Source organism: Zootoca vivipara, chromosome 7 (assembly GCF_965207765.1).
Source record: "Zootoca vivipara chromosome 7, rZooViv2.hap1.1, whole genome shotgun sequence".
In the NCBI taxonomy this organism is placed as follows: domain Eukaryota; kingdom Metazoa; phylum Chordata; class Lepidosauria; order Squamata; family Lacertidae; genus Zootoca; species Zootoca vivipara.
The window spans coordinates 3,248,436-3,265,278 of NC_142590.1; the positions used below are offsets into that span (position 1 = coordinate 3,248,436).

The 16,843-nt window shown below is 45.5% G+C and overlaps 1 protein-coding gene across 2 annotated transcripts; it reads left to right on the top strand.

Moving 5' to 3' along the window:
* The first annotated feature begins 267 nt into the window (after positions 1-267).
* METTL13 (methyltransferase 13, eEF1A N-terminus and K55) lies at positions 268-11,212 on the top strand. 2 transcript variants are annotated; one of them, XM_035122375.3, is made up of 8 exons: positions 268-460; positions 1,575-2,328; positions 2,937-3,136; positions 5,282-5,543; positions 6,546-6,710; positions 7,472-7,684; positions 8,652-8,783; positions 10,531-11,212. In XM_035122375.3, the coding sequence occupies exons 1-8, from the start codon at positions 299-301 to the stop codon at positions 10,803-10,805; spliced, it is 2,163 nt and encodes a 720-aa protein (XP_034978266.2). In that variant the 5' UTR covers positions 268-298; the 3' UTR covers positions 10,806-11,212. The 2 variants fall into 2 exon arrangements, with proteins under 2 accessions (XP_034978266.2, XP_034978267.2); XM_035122376.3 differs by having other exon boundaries at positions 5,282-5,477.
* The last annotated feature ends 5,631 nt before the right edge of the window (positions 11,213-16,843 follow it).

Genomic DNA, 16,843 nt, shown 5'->3' on the forward strand with positions numbered 1-16,843 from the left:
CGAGTCAACTGCCTCCTCCGCCCAATTGCCTCATTTGGCCAATGAGAGAGAGCGTTATAACGGATGGTGACTGACGGCAGTTTTTTCGGTTGGTTGGTAGGGGAGCACGTGGGGAGCAGTGACAGGCAACTCTGCAAGCCATTGACGGGAGACGCCAGCATCCAATGAGCTTAGAGAACGGAGGGGGAGGAGCCGTGTGAGGAAGGCGCTTCCGGTGTCTTGTCCCACCGCGCAGGCGCAGTTTGTCGCCGTCCCCTTTCTCTCCTCGCCGCTGAGCTCCTCGCTCGGCCGTGTCGCCATGGAGGCGCTGCGGCTGCTGCCTGGGCGCGCGCGAGATTTCGCCTCAGCCGGCTACTGGGAGCGCTTCTTTCGGGAACGAGGCGGGCGCGCTTTCGAGTGGTACGGCGAGTGGCAGGACCTACGGGCCTCCCTGGGACGGTACCTGCGGCCGCGGGACTCGGTGAGGCGAGGAGCCGTGAGGGAGGAGGGCGAGGAGCGGGAACTCGGGGCCGAAACGCGGCCGGAGGAGCCCCACGATTGTAAAGAACCCGAACCGTTCAGGGTGGCAGCGCTTCCCGCACTTTGGAACTTATTGCCTCTTGATAAGCACTAGCAGGCGCCTTCGCCGCTCTCTTTTCGTCCCCTGCTGAAAACATCGATACTATTATGGGTCAGCAACCTTTTTCAGCCGTGGGCCGGTCCACCGTTCCTCAGACTATAACCCAGATATGCATTTTAAATAAAAGGACACATTCTACTCATGTAAAAACACGCTGATTCCCGGACTGTCCGCGGTCCGGATTGAGAAGGCGATTGGGCCGCATCCGGCCCACGGGTCTTAGGTTGCCTACCCCTGATTACATCTTCATCCGAAGATCTCAGGGTGGTTTTAATGAATTGCAATTCCCCTCCCCCTAATTTTATGGTTTTTACCTTTCTGTAACCCACTTTGAAATTTTATTGTTATAATCAAGTAATGTATTAATAAGTAAGTAAAGGTGTGGAGGGACGGTTAAAATAAGTGTTTTAGAGGATATTGTAGAGTTGTGAAAGGTTCAGAGAAGGGCCAACACAATAATGTTGCATGTTGCAGTGTTTATAGCATGAAAGCAGCACTTTTGTGAACAGCCCCTTGCAGCTCTCTCCCCCCACACCCCCATTTCCTCCAGTTATTGTGTGTAAGGAACATCCTGTATATGCTGCTGAATGAGAATAGTTGTCATGTTTTAATGCTTTCACAGGGTACTTTAAACTCATTGCCAGAAGAAAATGAGCAAATTGGCAGGAAAACTCAACCCTCTGCCTCCTGTGTTTTTCTTTTCAGTGGCCTTTGTGTAGTGGAACTTGTTGGTGATTATCTTTTTTATTTTTTTTATCTTCTTCTGATTTCTACGCATCCAATGGTTTTATTTGGGGGTATTTTGTGGTACATAGCAACTGTAGTTCTGGTTGATAATCTTTCACATGTTCTTGTCTCTGAATTCATGAGACGAGACTTCTTGGAATGTCTGTTTAAGAAACCATTTTGGTTTGCTCACAAGGCATGTGACATTCTTTATGTGCTTTCCCACTAGATTCTTGTGGCTGGCTGTGGGAACTCAGAACTGAGTGAGCAGCTCTACGATGAAGGGTATCAAGATATCACCAATGTGGACATCAGTGAAGTGGTTATCAAGCAGATGCAGAAGCGCAGTGCTCACCTGAGGCCTAAGATGACTTACATGGTCATGGATGTGTTGCAAATGGATTTTCCTGATGAGCACTTCCAGGTGGTACTGGACAAAGGCACACTTGATGCCCTCCTGCCTGATGAGGAAGAGACCACTTTGAGTAGGGCAGAAATGATGTTTGCTGAAATTAGCCGTGTTCTGCAGTTTGGGGGGCGCTACCTCTGTGTAACCTTGGCCCAAGCACATGTATCAAAGATGGCCGTAGAATATTTCTCCCGGGAAGGCTGGATGGTGCGAATACACCAAGTCTCTGGCGACAAAGCAGGAACTTCGGAGGGAGAATTTGCCCTGCCCATCTTTGTCTATGTAATGACAAAGATTAGGCATGTCCCAGGCTCAGCTTTATGCATCCTGGAGCTGTGTGCTGAAGCACAGGACAAGCCTATCCGGTTCAAGAGCACTGAGCATCTGATTGAGGCAGTGAAAGAGAGGCAACACTACGCTCTGCTACGGAGCCAGATCAATAAGAACCCCAGTTCTAGCACAGTCTCACTGGATCTTTGCAGCAAGGACACTGGCCGAGCCCGTTACACTTTGCATGTCGTGCACAACATGACTGTGAAAGTGTCTTTTGACAATAAATTTGCTATCTTCATTGGTAAGTTTTTATCTCCTTGACTGGCCCAGGTTGGAAAGTTCAAGTTAAATCTAAACAATCGAAGAGTCTCAACTGAGTCTCCCTCCCACACTGCCAGTAATGTTTAAGAAGTGGATAAGTTTTTTTTTAATTAAAGCAGCAGCACTAAATATACTGAAAAGCAATGTCTTAAGAACAGCAAATGATCTGCATTATTTTTGCTCTTAGTGAATTTACAAACATTGACTAAAAATCCAGTGTTTTTTTTTTGTCCCCATAGTGTAGTTTCTCATCTTCTTACGTCCAAAGGAAAGCAGCAGCAAGCCTGAATAGATTTTAAAGGGGGGGGGGCTGGTTTTACAACTGATTCTAGACATGTCTGCTTTTCCTATTAAAGTGAGGTAAACAGCATCTACTGCCAAATCATAGTACAAATCTAGCCCATAAAAGAATAGTCTTGGGGATATAGTCATGATGTCTGTCCTATTAACATTCCATATTGGAGGTGGAGTAGCAGTGTTTGACTTGCTTCAGCAAAGCCCACATAAGATGTTGGAATGCTCTGACTGTTCACGTACTTGGACAATTGTTTCTTCATTGTCTATATTTTCCATTTTTCCTCTCCCCAGTACCACAGGGCAGAGAAACTGAGTGGCTCTTTGGGACGGATGAGGGACGGAAGCAGTTGGCTACACATGCAGGATTCTGGCGTCTAGTAACTGTGGCTTTGCACAGAGATCAACACTATGAAGGTATGGAAGCCATTCAGGCAGAACTGTCAGAAAATGTGATGGAGCTGGCCCCACCTGGACTCCCAGCCCAGCAGCAGGTAAACTCTGAGGAACTTCTAGAATTAGAAATGATTTTTTTCAAGGGCTGTAGAGAATGAAACTATGTTACACTAGCTGACCCAGCCACGCGTTGCTGTGGTTCTTTCCTGTGATTCCTCCAACTCTGTCCGGACACATGACTTATCCTGCTGCCTCCTCCCCCCACCCCCGGCTCATCCCTGTGACTGCCCCCATCCTCTCCCGACCCATGAGCTGTCGAGCCCCCTTTCCCCCCCACCCCCGCGGCACATCCATGTGACTTGCCCTACTCTGTCCTGACCCATGAGGTATCAAGTCCCCTTGTGTTGTTTGTAACTTTTTTTCTTTTTATGGTTTTTATTGTGGATATAATCGAGGCGTATTTGGTGTTGAGGAAGGTTGGGGTGAGGTCCGTTTGGGCAAAGCACAAAGCCAGGGGAAAGAGGTCCGTTTGGGCAAAGAGAAGGATCAGGGGTGATGATGTGTCCTGGGACCCAAAGAACTACTTTAAAAAAACCCGACCGGGGGGGACGGGACAAATAGCAAAGCCCCCAAGCCCCGTAGCAGCAGAAGGCATATTCCAAAGCACCCAAGCTGTTTGATTCCATAAAAAACCCAGGAAGTGGCAAGGGGAAGGTAGGGGATTGTAAATCGGGGAGGGGTGGAATTGAAGCCTAGGTTAAAAGCTGCACGACTGCCCTTACTTAAAATGGCCGCCGGAGCCTCGCATGTGACACAACACCCACTAAATTAAAAAGCAGAAACGCCTCGGCATGCCCCCAAGTGCGTGTTAGGGGAAATGATGAACGACTGACCCATTACTTATCCCTGCCCCCTATTTGCCCCCCCATTCCCCCCCCCAGGCAGGCCCCTACCTCCACTTGGCCTGGTGTAGAAAGCTGTCTAGTCTGCTGTGGCCTATTCATTCTGCTGGGAAATGTTGGGCCTTGAACCCCCCCCCCCTCCAGGCAGGATCCTATCTCCACTTGGCCTAGTCTGGAAAGCCACCTAGTCTGTTGCGGCCTAGTTGGCCCTTGTTGGTGCAAAAGGCCTGAAACCCCCCCAGGCAGGTCCGTACCTCCACTTGGTGTAGTCTGGAAAGCTGCCTAGTCTGCTGTGGGCTAGTTGGGCCTTGTTGGTGCAAAAAGCCTGTTTTCAGTTGGTTGCTGTGGAATTGGATGCATTAGGATGATTGAGGGAGTTTGAGAGGGAAAGGTATAGTTATAGAATGCATAGCTGCCAAGTTTTCGCTTTTCTCGCGAGGAAGCCTATTCAGCATAAGGGAAAATTCCTGTAAAAAAGGGATAACTTGGCAGCTATGAGAATATTTTTGAGGGCTGGTAGGAGGTAAAGATGCTGGTGTCGTTTGTCTCCATTGAGGTCTTCGACACCTCTGCCGGATGGATATATGTGAGTGGTGGATCTCGTGGTGGAGGCGGGGTTTGTGGGTGTGGTGTAGATTTCAGAGGAAGGGAGGGGTGTACTGTGGGAGGAATTCCACTTGAGGGCACTGTTTTACTTTGTGAAAAAAACAAGTTTTTACCCGCGGGGGTGTGAGATGTGAGGCATCCGAGCTTCTGCAAACACTCGGGGAGTGGCCTGGATCATTGTATCGAAATTTCAGAACGATCGGTCAAGCGGTTACAGAGAAAAGTGGAGCCCACACTTTCACGATTTTTACATTTTTATATATATAGATTGGCTGATTGCACAAGGCTTTTGCTTAATGTTCTCTTGATGCAGGAGATGATGGTATAGGAACTCCATTGGCCACTCCTGTAGGGAGGTGCTAGATGCCTTTGAACAGCAGCAGTCAAAGACTGCACACTCCAGCCATCCTTTGTTTTTTTGCTGGAAATGAGTGTGTGGACCTTTCCTAGCTACTGCTGCCAGATGTAGGAGCATTAGAAACATATCAACAACAATTTTGTCTTGTATGTATGGGCCTATTCAATCAAGATAAACTAAATATGTTTTGCAAGATGAGGTGATCTAGAATTCTTAGAATAAAATTAACATTTTGCCTAAGACAAAACTGAGGCAGACAGGCCAATGGTCCAACCCACTTTAAGGTAATTTCACATGTGATATATTTGTCTGTTTCCATGCTTTTTGATAATGCCTTCTGTAAGGTGGTGGCAACATCTGACTGACTTCTCCTGCAGGTGCCTTTTCTGTCAGTGGGAGGTGACATTGGGATCCGCACCATCCAGCATCGTGGAAGTAGCCCCCTTAGTGGGGAATATGTTATTGAGGATGTGAAAGGTGATGGTGCCCACTACTTCCGCCGCCTTATCTTCCTCAGCAACAGGAATGTGGTGCAGTCGGAGGCGAGACTTTCATTCAGAGGTTCCCACAAAGGTGAAATGAGGTGTGATGAAGATGAAATGGGGATGACCTTACTACAAGGAAATAAGGCTTTGCCAAGTAAATGCCAACAATTGACTTGTTAAATGAGGTTGCTGGGAGGTGTGGGAAGCAGAATCATAGGGATTGGGCAAGTGTGGAAATAGCAAGTTGTGGCAAAAACATGCACAATCTGGAGTAAGTATGTTTCAGTTGCAACAGAGGAGGCTTCCATTCTTTTGATTTTTGGAGAGAACTAAACTATGAGTTGTGTGTATGCATGAAAGCTTGTAAAACAAGAGGGGGTTCCTCTCTGTATTGAGTATGTGCAGGCACCCACAGTTCCACTCACCTGTTCACTAGTTATGAGTGCCGCTTGAAAGGGATTCTGAGGAGTTTTCCCATATCTGAGCTTTTGGCATGTGAGGACTGCTTTTCCCTCCAAACTGTCCATCTGTTCTTGTTAAATGGCTTGAGGAAATTGCAGTAAGAATTAAATATTATAAACCTCTGTGAATAAATGCCGCTGCTGTCCTGTGCCCCATTGTGGGTCAAGATTGCATGAATTCAATTTTGGTGCATGAAGTCATTTTATCTGACCCCTTAGCAGTATTAAGGGAGCCTCCTTTATGTATGTACTGAGGGCATAAATAACAGTGGGGAGAATTAATCTTCTGGGTTAATGATTCTAAATAAGCACAACTCTTATTTAGAGAACAGGAGCTAGACTGCATGGGTGTGTTTCCTGTCTGCAATCTACCTTTAGAAACCAAGTTACTCAACTCTAAAAGATTCTTATGTATTAGGCCAAAAGGAGCTCTCTTGCTTGTACAAGGAAAAATGCTTTCCACGTTCTTTGAAGGTAGAGAAGAGAATTGTAGAATTAACAAAGCCATCAGAAGAGGCTGTACTAAAAAAGAAGAAGAGACGGCTGTACTATATGAAAGGAAAAAAATTATTGAGAGGGCTTAGTTCTAGCAGAGCATTAATTCTTGCTTCATTCTCAGCTTGAATCTTGGGGGTGGGGGTATTTCTGCATGGCAGGAATAGGTTTGTCCATTTAAGTTGTTGTTTTGTTTTCAGGGAATAAGAAGCACAAAAAGAAGAAAAAAACAGCCTCCATTAACTCTGCTGAGCCTACTGCTGTACCAGCCGGTCAGTCCATTGACAAAACCTATCTGTGTTGTGCTCACCATAGAGCCATGATTGCAGGATTGTGCCTGCTGAAAAATCCTGAGCACCTCCCAGGTAATTAGCAAGATCAACCTGATTTCCATTTTCACTTGTCATTTGAGAAGTTGTGTTTGTTAGAGAAATCTACCAGCTGTATCCTGTTGCACAGCTAAAATGTAGCCTGCGCAAAAAGCTTGAGGGAATCCTGCTGCTTCTCTACAGCATTTTCAGATTGCTAGCAGTAATTTCACTGATCCATCCTCAATGTAGATTGTGAATATGAAAACAAGAGTCTGTATGTTCCATAGATTTTCATTGGCTAGAGCCCACTTTGTTAGACTGGAATGAAAAGGAGAGTGGGGACTGTTAGCAGGTATACATACTGTATATGAATAAAGGGGGCTAGAATTAAATTGATGGCGCCAAAAGGCCATGAAATGCAGTGGGTAATGGCGCCACATTTCTCTGGGTACGTAGCCTTGTTTGCACCACCACTTCTGTTCAGAGACTCTTCAAAATGACTCCATGCAAGTGCTGGGTTTATGCTTTAGTTTCCCATGAGATAAGATTGTTATTGCCAGTGTCTAAAACGTCCTCAAGGCCACAGTTCAAATCTGTTAAAGTCCATAATATGCCCTTCATAATGTGCCAGTAGGAGCACAACTTCCATTAAGCTCGCAGTTGTAATAGAGCCATAGGGGTTTACATATGTATTGGAGTTTGGTTAGCACTGAGTAGGGTGATATGGAAGCCTCATATCTCACACCTCGTAACTGGCACATGCGCCCTGTTAGTTATGCCTGTTGATTCATGCCTGCTTTGTGTGCTGATTGCAGAGGCCCTGATCCGTGTGCTGGTTATTGGCCTGGGTGGCGGCAGCCTGCCCCTCTTCATCCATGACTACTTCCTGCAGTGCTCTATTGATGTAGTGGAAATTGACCCAGCTATGTTGGAAGTGGCTACACGCTGGTTTGGCTTTTCACCTGAAGACAGGCTCAAAGTTCACATTGCAGATGGCTTAGTTTATGTTGACAGCCTTGCAGCAAAAGGTAACCATTTCCCATATAAGCCTGTGTAATCTGTTCTGCCTTCCAGAGGCCAAGCGTTCCATGATTCTCCAATGAATCTCTGTTGTACTCCTGCTTTTTTGTGTTGCTCACAACAATGAAAGGAGGGAACAATAGAGGGCAGAGCAGGGGTGGGGGACCTACATGTCAGAGTTGATCCAAGGGGTTGGGGAAAGGGGTCTGCTTCAGTGAAACAGCGGCAAGCAGGTTTGAACTCTGCTTACTAGCTGATGAAATGAGGGATCAATCCTGCTCTTCATGGGTCTGCTTCACCAGTGCTTTCCCTGGGAGCTTGCTGTTGAAGCAGTACCCAGCAGGATTGAACCCTGTCTACCGGTGATGTTGGCTGATTGACAAGTGTGTGTGTTGAGGATAAATGTCCATGTGAGCCAAATTGGACCCTCTGGCTGGCCAGGATTGGCCCACAGGCCAGATGATTCCCACCCCTGAGCTTGAAAACAGCATAGTGGAATTAGGGTTAAGAAGGTTTTCTCCCTTCATACATCTTCATCAGCTACATTGTTATGAAGCAAACATCTGTAACAAGAATTACAGAAGTATGTTACATGTAATTCTGCTCTCTTGTGCCATGAAATTTATGCAAATATGGAACATTTTACTTTTATTATTATAAAAGTAATAATAATATTTTATTTATTATTATTTTATTACTATATTTTGAAATCACCTCTTTCTGTTTTCATACTATAGATACCAAAGGCCTTTTTTGTAAGCAGGGCCTTGAGAACCACACTTTTTTAAAAAATAAAAGATTTTTTATTGTAAATTTGTTAAGAAAAAGAAAACATTCTTAATCCTAGATAGGATCTAGTACTACATAATGTACCTTTGCAGCTGGACTGTGCAGGGCACTTACATATCCAAACACTTGTTCTGCTTCACCCTATTTCTGTTGATCTCACAGAAACACACTTCTTTTTCCCCCCAGCTTCATCCTTTTATGATGCCATCATGTTTGATGTGGACAGCAAGGACTCTGCCTTGGGAATGAGCTGCCCACCGCCAGCCTTTGTAGAGAAGTCCTTTCTTCAGAAAGTGAGGACGCTTCTGAAGAAGGAAGGTGAGGGTCAATTGGCCTTAGGTGCCTGGGTGTCCTGGGGCAGATACCTGCCGTTTTCATTGTTTCTGACTAATAGCCATTACAAATTCATTCACAGATCCAGCAAGTCAATTAAAACCTGTTAAAAGAAATCCAGAGATATACATCCTTTTACAATAAGTCAAATTAATGAATCGCCTGCACAGTCTACAGCAGGCATCCCCAAACTTTGGCCCTCCAGATGTTTTGGACTACAATTCCCATCATCCCTGACCACTGGTCTTGTTAGATAGGGATCATGGGAGTTGTAGGCCAAAACATCTGGAGGGCCGCAGTTTGGGGATGCCTGATCTACAGCATTGTCTTTTATATAGCTAGCATGAATTTTTTAATGTAGTGTTCATAAAATTAATATAAAGAGATCATGATCTGATATGATCAGTTGTGTCGGTTTGAGGAGGACATTTTTTGGACATAAGTCCAGCGTAATGGACTCCTCCTGGCTGGATTATATTAGCATATGATTTCTGATATGAATATTACAGATGCTGCATTGGCTGTAGTTTAACTTTCAATCTCCATTAAGTCTCACATTCTCAGCCTGCCAGTTTCTACAGGCAGGCACAGAACAAAATTGCTGCAAGCAGGCAAACACTCAGACCATGTTTTCCCTGGCCAGGCATCCTGCCTTTGAAGTAGGTTTCTGGAGGTGATAAAAACCTGCTTTCCTGCCTGCTCTCCTTTAATCCTACCAGGAACTTCTAAAGTGTGTTCCTGCTCTTCTTCCCTGTTTATTTTAGCCTCAATGTTTATTACATGCTTTGTAGTGTAGATAGATCTGTAGCCTGGGAAAGGCCTTCCAGTTTTTCCTCACATATTATCTGCTACCTGATCCTCTCCCACGTGAAACCTTTTTGGGATCTGCTGATGTATTTGATTGGTTGTTTTTAAATTCTGTGACGCAATTCCTTTGTGTGAATAAAGTAGCCTGGGCAAAGGGTGGAGGAGAACTCCCTTTTCTCTCTCTCTCTCTCTCTCTCTCTCTCTCTCTCTCTCTCTCTCTCTCTCTCTCTCTCTCTCTCCCACTTCGGACCAGAGCTTTGCAGGTCAAAGTGTCTGTCTGTCTGTCTTTTTCCCTTTCCCTATTCTTCCCTACACTCATGCGTAACTCTACACTTTAAGCGGCTTTAGCAAATAGGACTGTTTTGTACGTGACAAGCAGATCACAGTCAGATAATAGCCAACATATTTTGACTTCAGGGTTCTGTCCCTGTAGTGGTGCCAGTTTATCTTGGTAGCTCAAATGCAATATGGTATTAAGATTTGCGCCTAGAACAATGGGAATTTTGAACACTGTACCACACACACACACACACACACACACACACACACACACCTACCTTGCTACCCCTGTCTTGGCCCCTTTTCTTACACCCAGAAGATAAAAACTTTTAAAAACAATCCTCCTTGTCCGCCAGCATTCAAACACCACCCTAGGCTATGGATCAACTACTCAAAGGGGTGGGGTACATCTAGGGATGGGGGGGTGGATGTTCTGTGGGCGGGGCCCTCCTAATCCGCTCTGGGGTGCCCCCAGATGGAAAAAAAAACGCACAAAATACATATTAAAAACAGTAACAAAAAACCCAACAAATCAATTACCCCCCTCCTCCCACCCCCTCCTACAAACACATCTAAATGGGTGTTACTGTATGTAATCTCTGACATCTGCTTTGTAATAAGCAAAATGTCTTATTCCTCTCTGCAGGCCTCTTCATTCTAAATTTGGTGTGTCGAGACACCCAGCTTCGAGATGCTGTTCTGGCTACCCTAAGAGAGACTTTCCCTTTGCTCTATGTCCGGAGGATTGAGGGGGAGGTAAATGAAATTCTATTCTGCCAGCAGCAGGCTAAACACAAGCTACCTCCTGCAGAGCTCCGAGACACAGCTCAGATTCTGGAGAAGGCCCTGCGACAACCTGGTCAAGCATGGGACGCTACTTATGTCCTGGCAGATGTACTGGAAGCAGTAAAACTGGTGTGAAGAAGAATAATTCAGTCCCATATAGTACTTTCTGGAGAGAAGCAGCAGCCTACTGAGGTTAGAGAAGAATGCTGCCCATCAGTTGCACTCCCACACTTGTACTGTGGAACGACTGTCCATCTGTTCAAAGCATTGTAGGGATAAGATGTTCCTAGACTGCCCTTGAAAGCTGCACAAGTAGCCCGTCTTCATGGAAACAGAGATGTGGAGGATACTTTCTATAAATGGTGCCATGAGCACTTCTCAGGAGTAACTGCTTATCCTGGACGCTCCTGAAAATTGGGGTAATGAAAATTGCCTTTCTCATTCTGTATAGTTGATGGGAATTATATATATATAACATTGGGTGCAGATCAGATAAATCAGTCCCCTTTGCTTAAAATAAAATATCTTCTTATTGTGCAATAGCTGTTGTAGTGTGAAGCAATAATTAATGATTTCTTCCAACATTTAAAAATAGGCAAGGTATGTACTTTAAAAATGGAATCATTGATGGGTGGGATAGAAACAGTAGCCTTCCTTATAGAAAAGTGTGGTGCATGAGGGAGTCCCTTCAACACTGTGCAAGGGTTTTGTGCCTATAGAGAGGCAAACAGCCTCTTTAGCAACATTGTGAACACATTACTGACACTCTTAGCCTTTCTGTGAAAGTGGGAAAAATTCAAGTCTGCATCTTTTAGTTCTCAGTGTGAGTCACCACCAAGTAGACAGAAGCTTCCCGGTCTGCTGTGGCATGACCTTTTTGTAATGTCTAAAGCTAGGCTTGATGAGTTGTGAAATACCCAAGAGGAGGAAAAGAAACTCCCCAAGATTGCCGAAAAATATAACAGAAAGCTCAATGTGGGGCAGGCTGCCAGTGGTCTTCACAATGGAGAGGAAAAACAACACTGAAAGAACTTGGCAAGTTTTAAAAATATAAAATAAAAATGTGTACCATTTGAATTATAAAGCTAGTGTTCTTCCTGGGTGTTAGGTGAGGCAGGAGTTTAATCAGGAATAGTTCTTCCTCTTGGCCATGGGTATGGACAGAGTGCTAGGATGTTGGGGTGCATGTAGCTTCCCCCCCAAAGCCAAGAGGCAAGGGGGTGTCCTCCTTCTCTCCCCTCCCCCGATTGCCTTGCACGGAATGAGCAAGTCACAGAGTGAGTGACTGACTTTTCCTCCCCTGTCCTGAACAGGAAACAACCTTTCTGAGAGGGTATTTAGGCCTTCCTTCCATTTCTCTTCAGCAGCCACAGAATGGTATCCAACAGCAATATTTAGCAAACTTGTCATCCTTCATAGAGAAAACATCCAAATATGCAGTCTAATCTCTGACTTCAAAATGAGAACTTCCAACATTACCAAAGTAATTTACATTACCAAAAGTTACATTTCCAAAGTAATTTCAGCCAACACCAGCTCCATTTGATGCATTGATCTATGGGCAGTCTTGTTACATTTCTAAGAATGAGGATCACTAAACATTGATCTGATACCTGCTGGACATAGCATGCATGTCCCAGTGGCACTCAGTGATCAATGAAGTGGGACCCCCAAAATGGTGACATACAAGACATAAATCTTGTGACTGAGGTACAGCATGAGAAATCATTGGCTGTAAAAATTTTGATTCTGCAGGACAGTAGCAGAAGAAATCTGAATCTCTGTGGCATATATAGATCTTTCAGTAACTCGTTGCCATTTCTTTTGAGCCTAGGTTTGATGTCACACATTCACCTTAAATAAGCAACTTGCTTTACCAAGACAAAATATCATTTAGGTTTTATATACTTAAAGGGAAGGGGATTCGGATACATCTTGCTAGCCTTGATATCACTACTTCATTTTGAACCTGGTTAAGAGTTCACTTCTCCCCTGCAGACATTTGAGATACTGAACTGACAGACCTGTATTAATGACAACATTCAAGATTAGGACTCTAAGCAAAACATTGTGCAGAGATGGTGCTTATGGTGCCCTGAGAATCATTTGGTGTTATGGTTTTGTAACAAGTCTTGATTGGCCTGGATTGTATATGTCTGTCTTCAGAGGCTCTTTCTGCCTTCCAGCTTGTACTGCAAAGCAAACATGCCTGCAGAGTGAGGTCATGGGGAAATATCTGGATATCACTACATTGGTGTCTGTCGCCAACTATCCTTGGCAAAGAAATATCAATAAAAAAGCTAAAAGAGACCTTATGCCAACCTTTTAAGCTAAGAAACCCATCTTCAGGCATGAGTTACTTAGCGGGCATGATATTCAAAGAGTCAATAAAAGCACTAAAGGGAACCAAATTGATGTTCTGGCCTTCCAGAAACATATCAAGGGACTAACAGTCCACAGTTCATTTATTTGGACAGCATGTCTGCAAAGCTTTATGTCAAATCAGATTTTCATTCTTCAACAGGAGGGCCAACAAGGCCATAGTCAAGATAGAGGTCTATCCAACCACATTTTCAAATAATTTTCATAGTATAAATTATATTACCTCAGCAGATACCCCATGTATTCAAACAGGCAGCATTAAACTTAGTAAAAAAAAATTAATTTTTTTGCCATTTTCAAAGTAATCTGATTGAACTGCTCATATTCAAGAATAAATAAAAAGTGGTGTAAATGATGCGTTTTGCATAATGTATATAGTTTGGCCTTGAAGGAAGACCACTGTGTAGTAGCTCCTCTTCAAAAGCATGGACGGAAGCAGCAGCTGAAAAAAAGGAATGAGAATTAATGGAAGTATAAATACTCAAAAGGGCTTATTCATGTATGTTCTCTATTCCTAATCCTTTTGGCATATTTGATATTGGTATATATTTGAAATGTAACTGAATACAACAAAGTATTTCATAACTGGACAAATTCTGGAAATATAAATACGGACACAAAGAAATTAGACATTTCTGTGCTGAAAACTCCCTTGGCCAGCATCCTTCCTATTTCATTATTGGTAAACTCCCAAGTTCTCTCTCCAGGGAATGGGCGTTGTGCTGCCCCACCAAGGCTGTAATGATCACTCATTTAGGTCATTCTGAGACAACTATTACTGTGTCTCACCCAAACACATGACGGGACATTAAATGAGGCTTGCTGTGTTGTTTTCAATGTTGCAGTGTTAGTGATGGGTGGGAGCATAAAGTTCAGACAGGCACTAAAGTTTAAAGACTGCTGCCTGATGCAAAGATGTCATTTAGATCCAAAATGCCTTCTGGTATCTCATTAGAAAGCTACATTTTGGGGGTCCATTGATGTGTACAGCAGTGAAGGTACATTCCAGACCAAAGAATGCCAAGCACTGGAGAGTGTTCAGGACTGCTGTTAGCCAGCCTGACTGGAACTGATAGCAGAGGATCAATAATAATAATAATAATTTATTATTTATACCCTGCCCATCTGGCCGGGACTCCCCAGCCACTCTGGGCGGCTTCCAACAGAAATATTAAAATACAATAATTTATTAAACATTAAAAGCTTCCCTAAACAGGGCTGCCTTCAGATGTCCTCTAAAAGTCTGGTAGTTGTTTTCCTCTTTGACATCTGTTGGGAGGGCGTTCTACAGGGCAGGCGCCACCACCGAGAAGGCCCTCTGCCTGGTTCCCTGTAACTTGGCTTCTCGCAGCGTGGGAACTGCCAGAAGGCCCTCGGCCCTGGACCTCAGTGTCCGAGCAGAACGATGAAGGTGGAGACGCTCCTTCAGGTATACTGGACAGAGGCTGCTTAGGGCTTTAAAGGTCAGCACCAACACTTTGAATTGTGCTCGGAAACGTACTGGGAGCCAATGTAGGTCTTTCAAGACCGGCGGCTGCTCCCAGTCACCAGTCTAGCTGCCGCATTCTGGATTAATTGCAGTTTCCAGGTCACCTTCAAAGGTAGCCCCACAAAGAGCGCATTGCAGTAGTCCAAGCGAGAGATAACTAGAGCATGCACCACTCTGGCAAGACAGTCAGCGGGCAGGTAGGGTCTCAGCCTGCGTACCAGATGGAGCTGATAAAACAGCTGCCCTGGATACAGAATTAACCTGTGCCTCCATGGACAGCTGTGAGTCCAAAATGACTTCCAGGCTGCGCACCTGGTCCTTCAGGGGCACAGTTACCCCATGCAGGACCAGGGAATCCTCTATACCTGCCCACCTTCTGTCCCCCACAAACAGTACTTCTGTCTTGTCAGGATTCAACCTCAATCTGTTAGCCGCCATCCATCCTCCAGGCACTCACACAGGACCTTCACCACCTTCACTGGCTCTGATTTAAAAGAGAGGTAGAGCTGGGTATCATCAGCATACTGATGGATACCCAGCCCAAACCCCCTGATGATCTCTCCCAGCAGCTGCATGTAGATGTTAAAAAGCATGGGGGAGAGGACAGAACCCTGAGGCACCCCACAAGTGAGAGCCCAGGGGTCTGAACACTCACCCCCACCACTTTTTGAACACGGCCCAGGAGGAAGAAGCGGAACCACTGTATGACAGCTCCTAACCCCTCTAGATGGTCCAGAAAGATGTTATGGTCGATGGTGTCAAAAGCCGCTGAGAGATCCAGCAGAACTAGGAAACCACTCTCACCTTTGTCCCTAGCCCGCCGGAGATCATCAACCAGTGCAACCAAGGCAGTTTCAGTCCCATGATGAGGCCTGAATCCCGACTGGAAGGGATCCAAATGGTCCGCTTTTTCCAGGCGTGCCTGGAGTTGTTCAGCATCCACTTGCTCAATCACCTTGCCCAAGAATGGAAGATTTGAGACTGGGCGATAGTTGGCCATATTGGCCGCTTCTAAAGATGGTTTTTTAAGAAGCGGTTTAATAACCGCCTCTTTCAGCGGGTCTGGGAAGGCTCCCTCACAGAGAGAAGCATTCACCAACCCGCGAAGCCCACCGCCAGCCTTTGTAGAGGCTCTCTAGGTTTCTCTAGTCTAAGCAGCCTGTCCACATCCTTGGAGGTAACAGATTGGAATTGATCCCACACAACTTGACTAGTCAGGACTCTAGCACTCCCCCGCCCGGGCCCTACTCCCATGGTGGAGTCTACGTCTTCCCGAATCTGAGCGACTTTATCTGCAAAAAACTTTGCAAAATCATTGCAGGAGATCATGTGGCCCATGCTGCGCCCCAGTGGAGCCGGTGGTTCCGCTAAATTGCGAACCACCTGAAAGAGTCTCCTGCTGCTGTCGAGCTATTCCTCGGCGGAGCAGATTTAGTGTCAGCCATTTGTAAATTGATGATAGGCAGATGAAAGCCTCCACTCTCATCATCCCCGTTTCTAGTCTAACCCATGCGTTTGAGACACATCTGGGGACATGTAGGCGAGCTCTAAGAAATTTAGATTGCATGCGCTCCAGGGAAGAGAAGGAAGAGGAAGGCGGACCCAGAAAGGCTCCATAAAGGAGCTGTGCCAGCGTTTTGGCCTTGAATAGTTAGGGGATGTGGGGACAAAAAAGCCCCCTTGGGCTCTAAAAATTTTGAGGATGCAATTTGCAGTTTTTTTCCGCAGCGCTCCCGGTAGAATTTATGTGAAGTTTGTTGGATCCTGAAGCCTGTACTACCATTCCAAGATATTTATAATTTGTGCCCTTGTTCTAATTTGTGTTTTATCTGATGTTTTAATGTGGGTTGTAAACTGTTTTGAGATTTTAATCTTAAAAACATAAAGCAGTTTCGAAATGAAGTGACTAATAATAATGAAGAAGTTTTTAAGAGAGATGAGGACTCAGCAGACCAGCTGAGGAAGGAAATACTGGCCTTAGGGACCACTCCCTAAATGATACTTATTTGGGTGTCATACATTTTATTTGCATATATGCGTGTTGTAACCCTATGACTGACGGAAGAAGAGAGGAACCTGGCCTCTCTCATTTCGGGACCATGACGTGAAAGGGGCCCGTTGCCACAGCAACGACTGGCCGCGCCGCGCAAGGCGCCGTTTCCCTTGCGAGCGTGGCTGCCCCGCCCACCCTGGAGTCCAGCCAGGGCCGTCGCGCGGCTGCTCCGGGACCTGGCATGACGTGGCAGAGGCGCCTTCCCGCCCCGCGGCGCTTGCGGGCGCCGCCTCGCGTGTCGCCATTGGT

What these genes read in the sequence shown, in the direction of transcription:
- METTL13 (XM_035122375.3), top strand. Translation starts at nt 299, where the DNA reads ATGGAGGCGCTGCGGCTGCTGCCTGGGCGCGCGCGAGATTTCGCCTCA. An exon ending in TAAATTTGCTATCTTCATTG is followed by an intron (nt 2,329 to 2,936) that starts GTAAGTTTTTAT and finishes TCCTCTCCCCAG; the next exon opens with TACCACAGGGCAGAGAAACT. An exon ending in GACTCCCAGCCCAGCAGCAG is followed by an intron (nt 3,137 to 5,281) that starts GTAAACTCTGAG and finishes CTTCTCCTGCAG; the next exon opens with GTGCCTTTTCTGTCAGTGGG.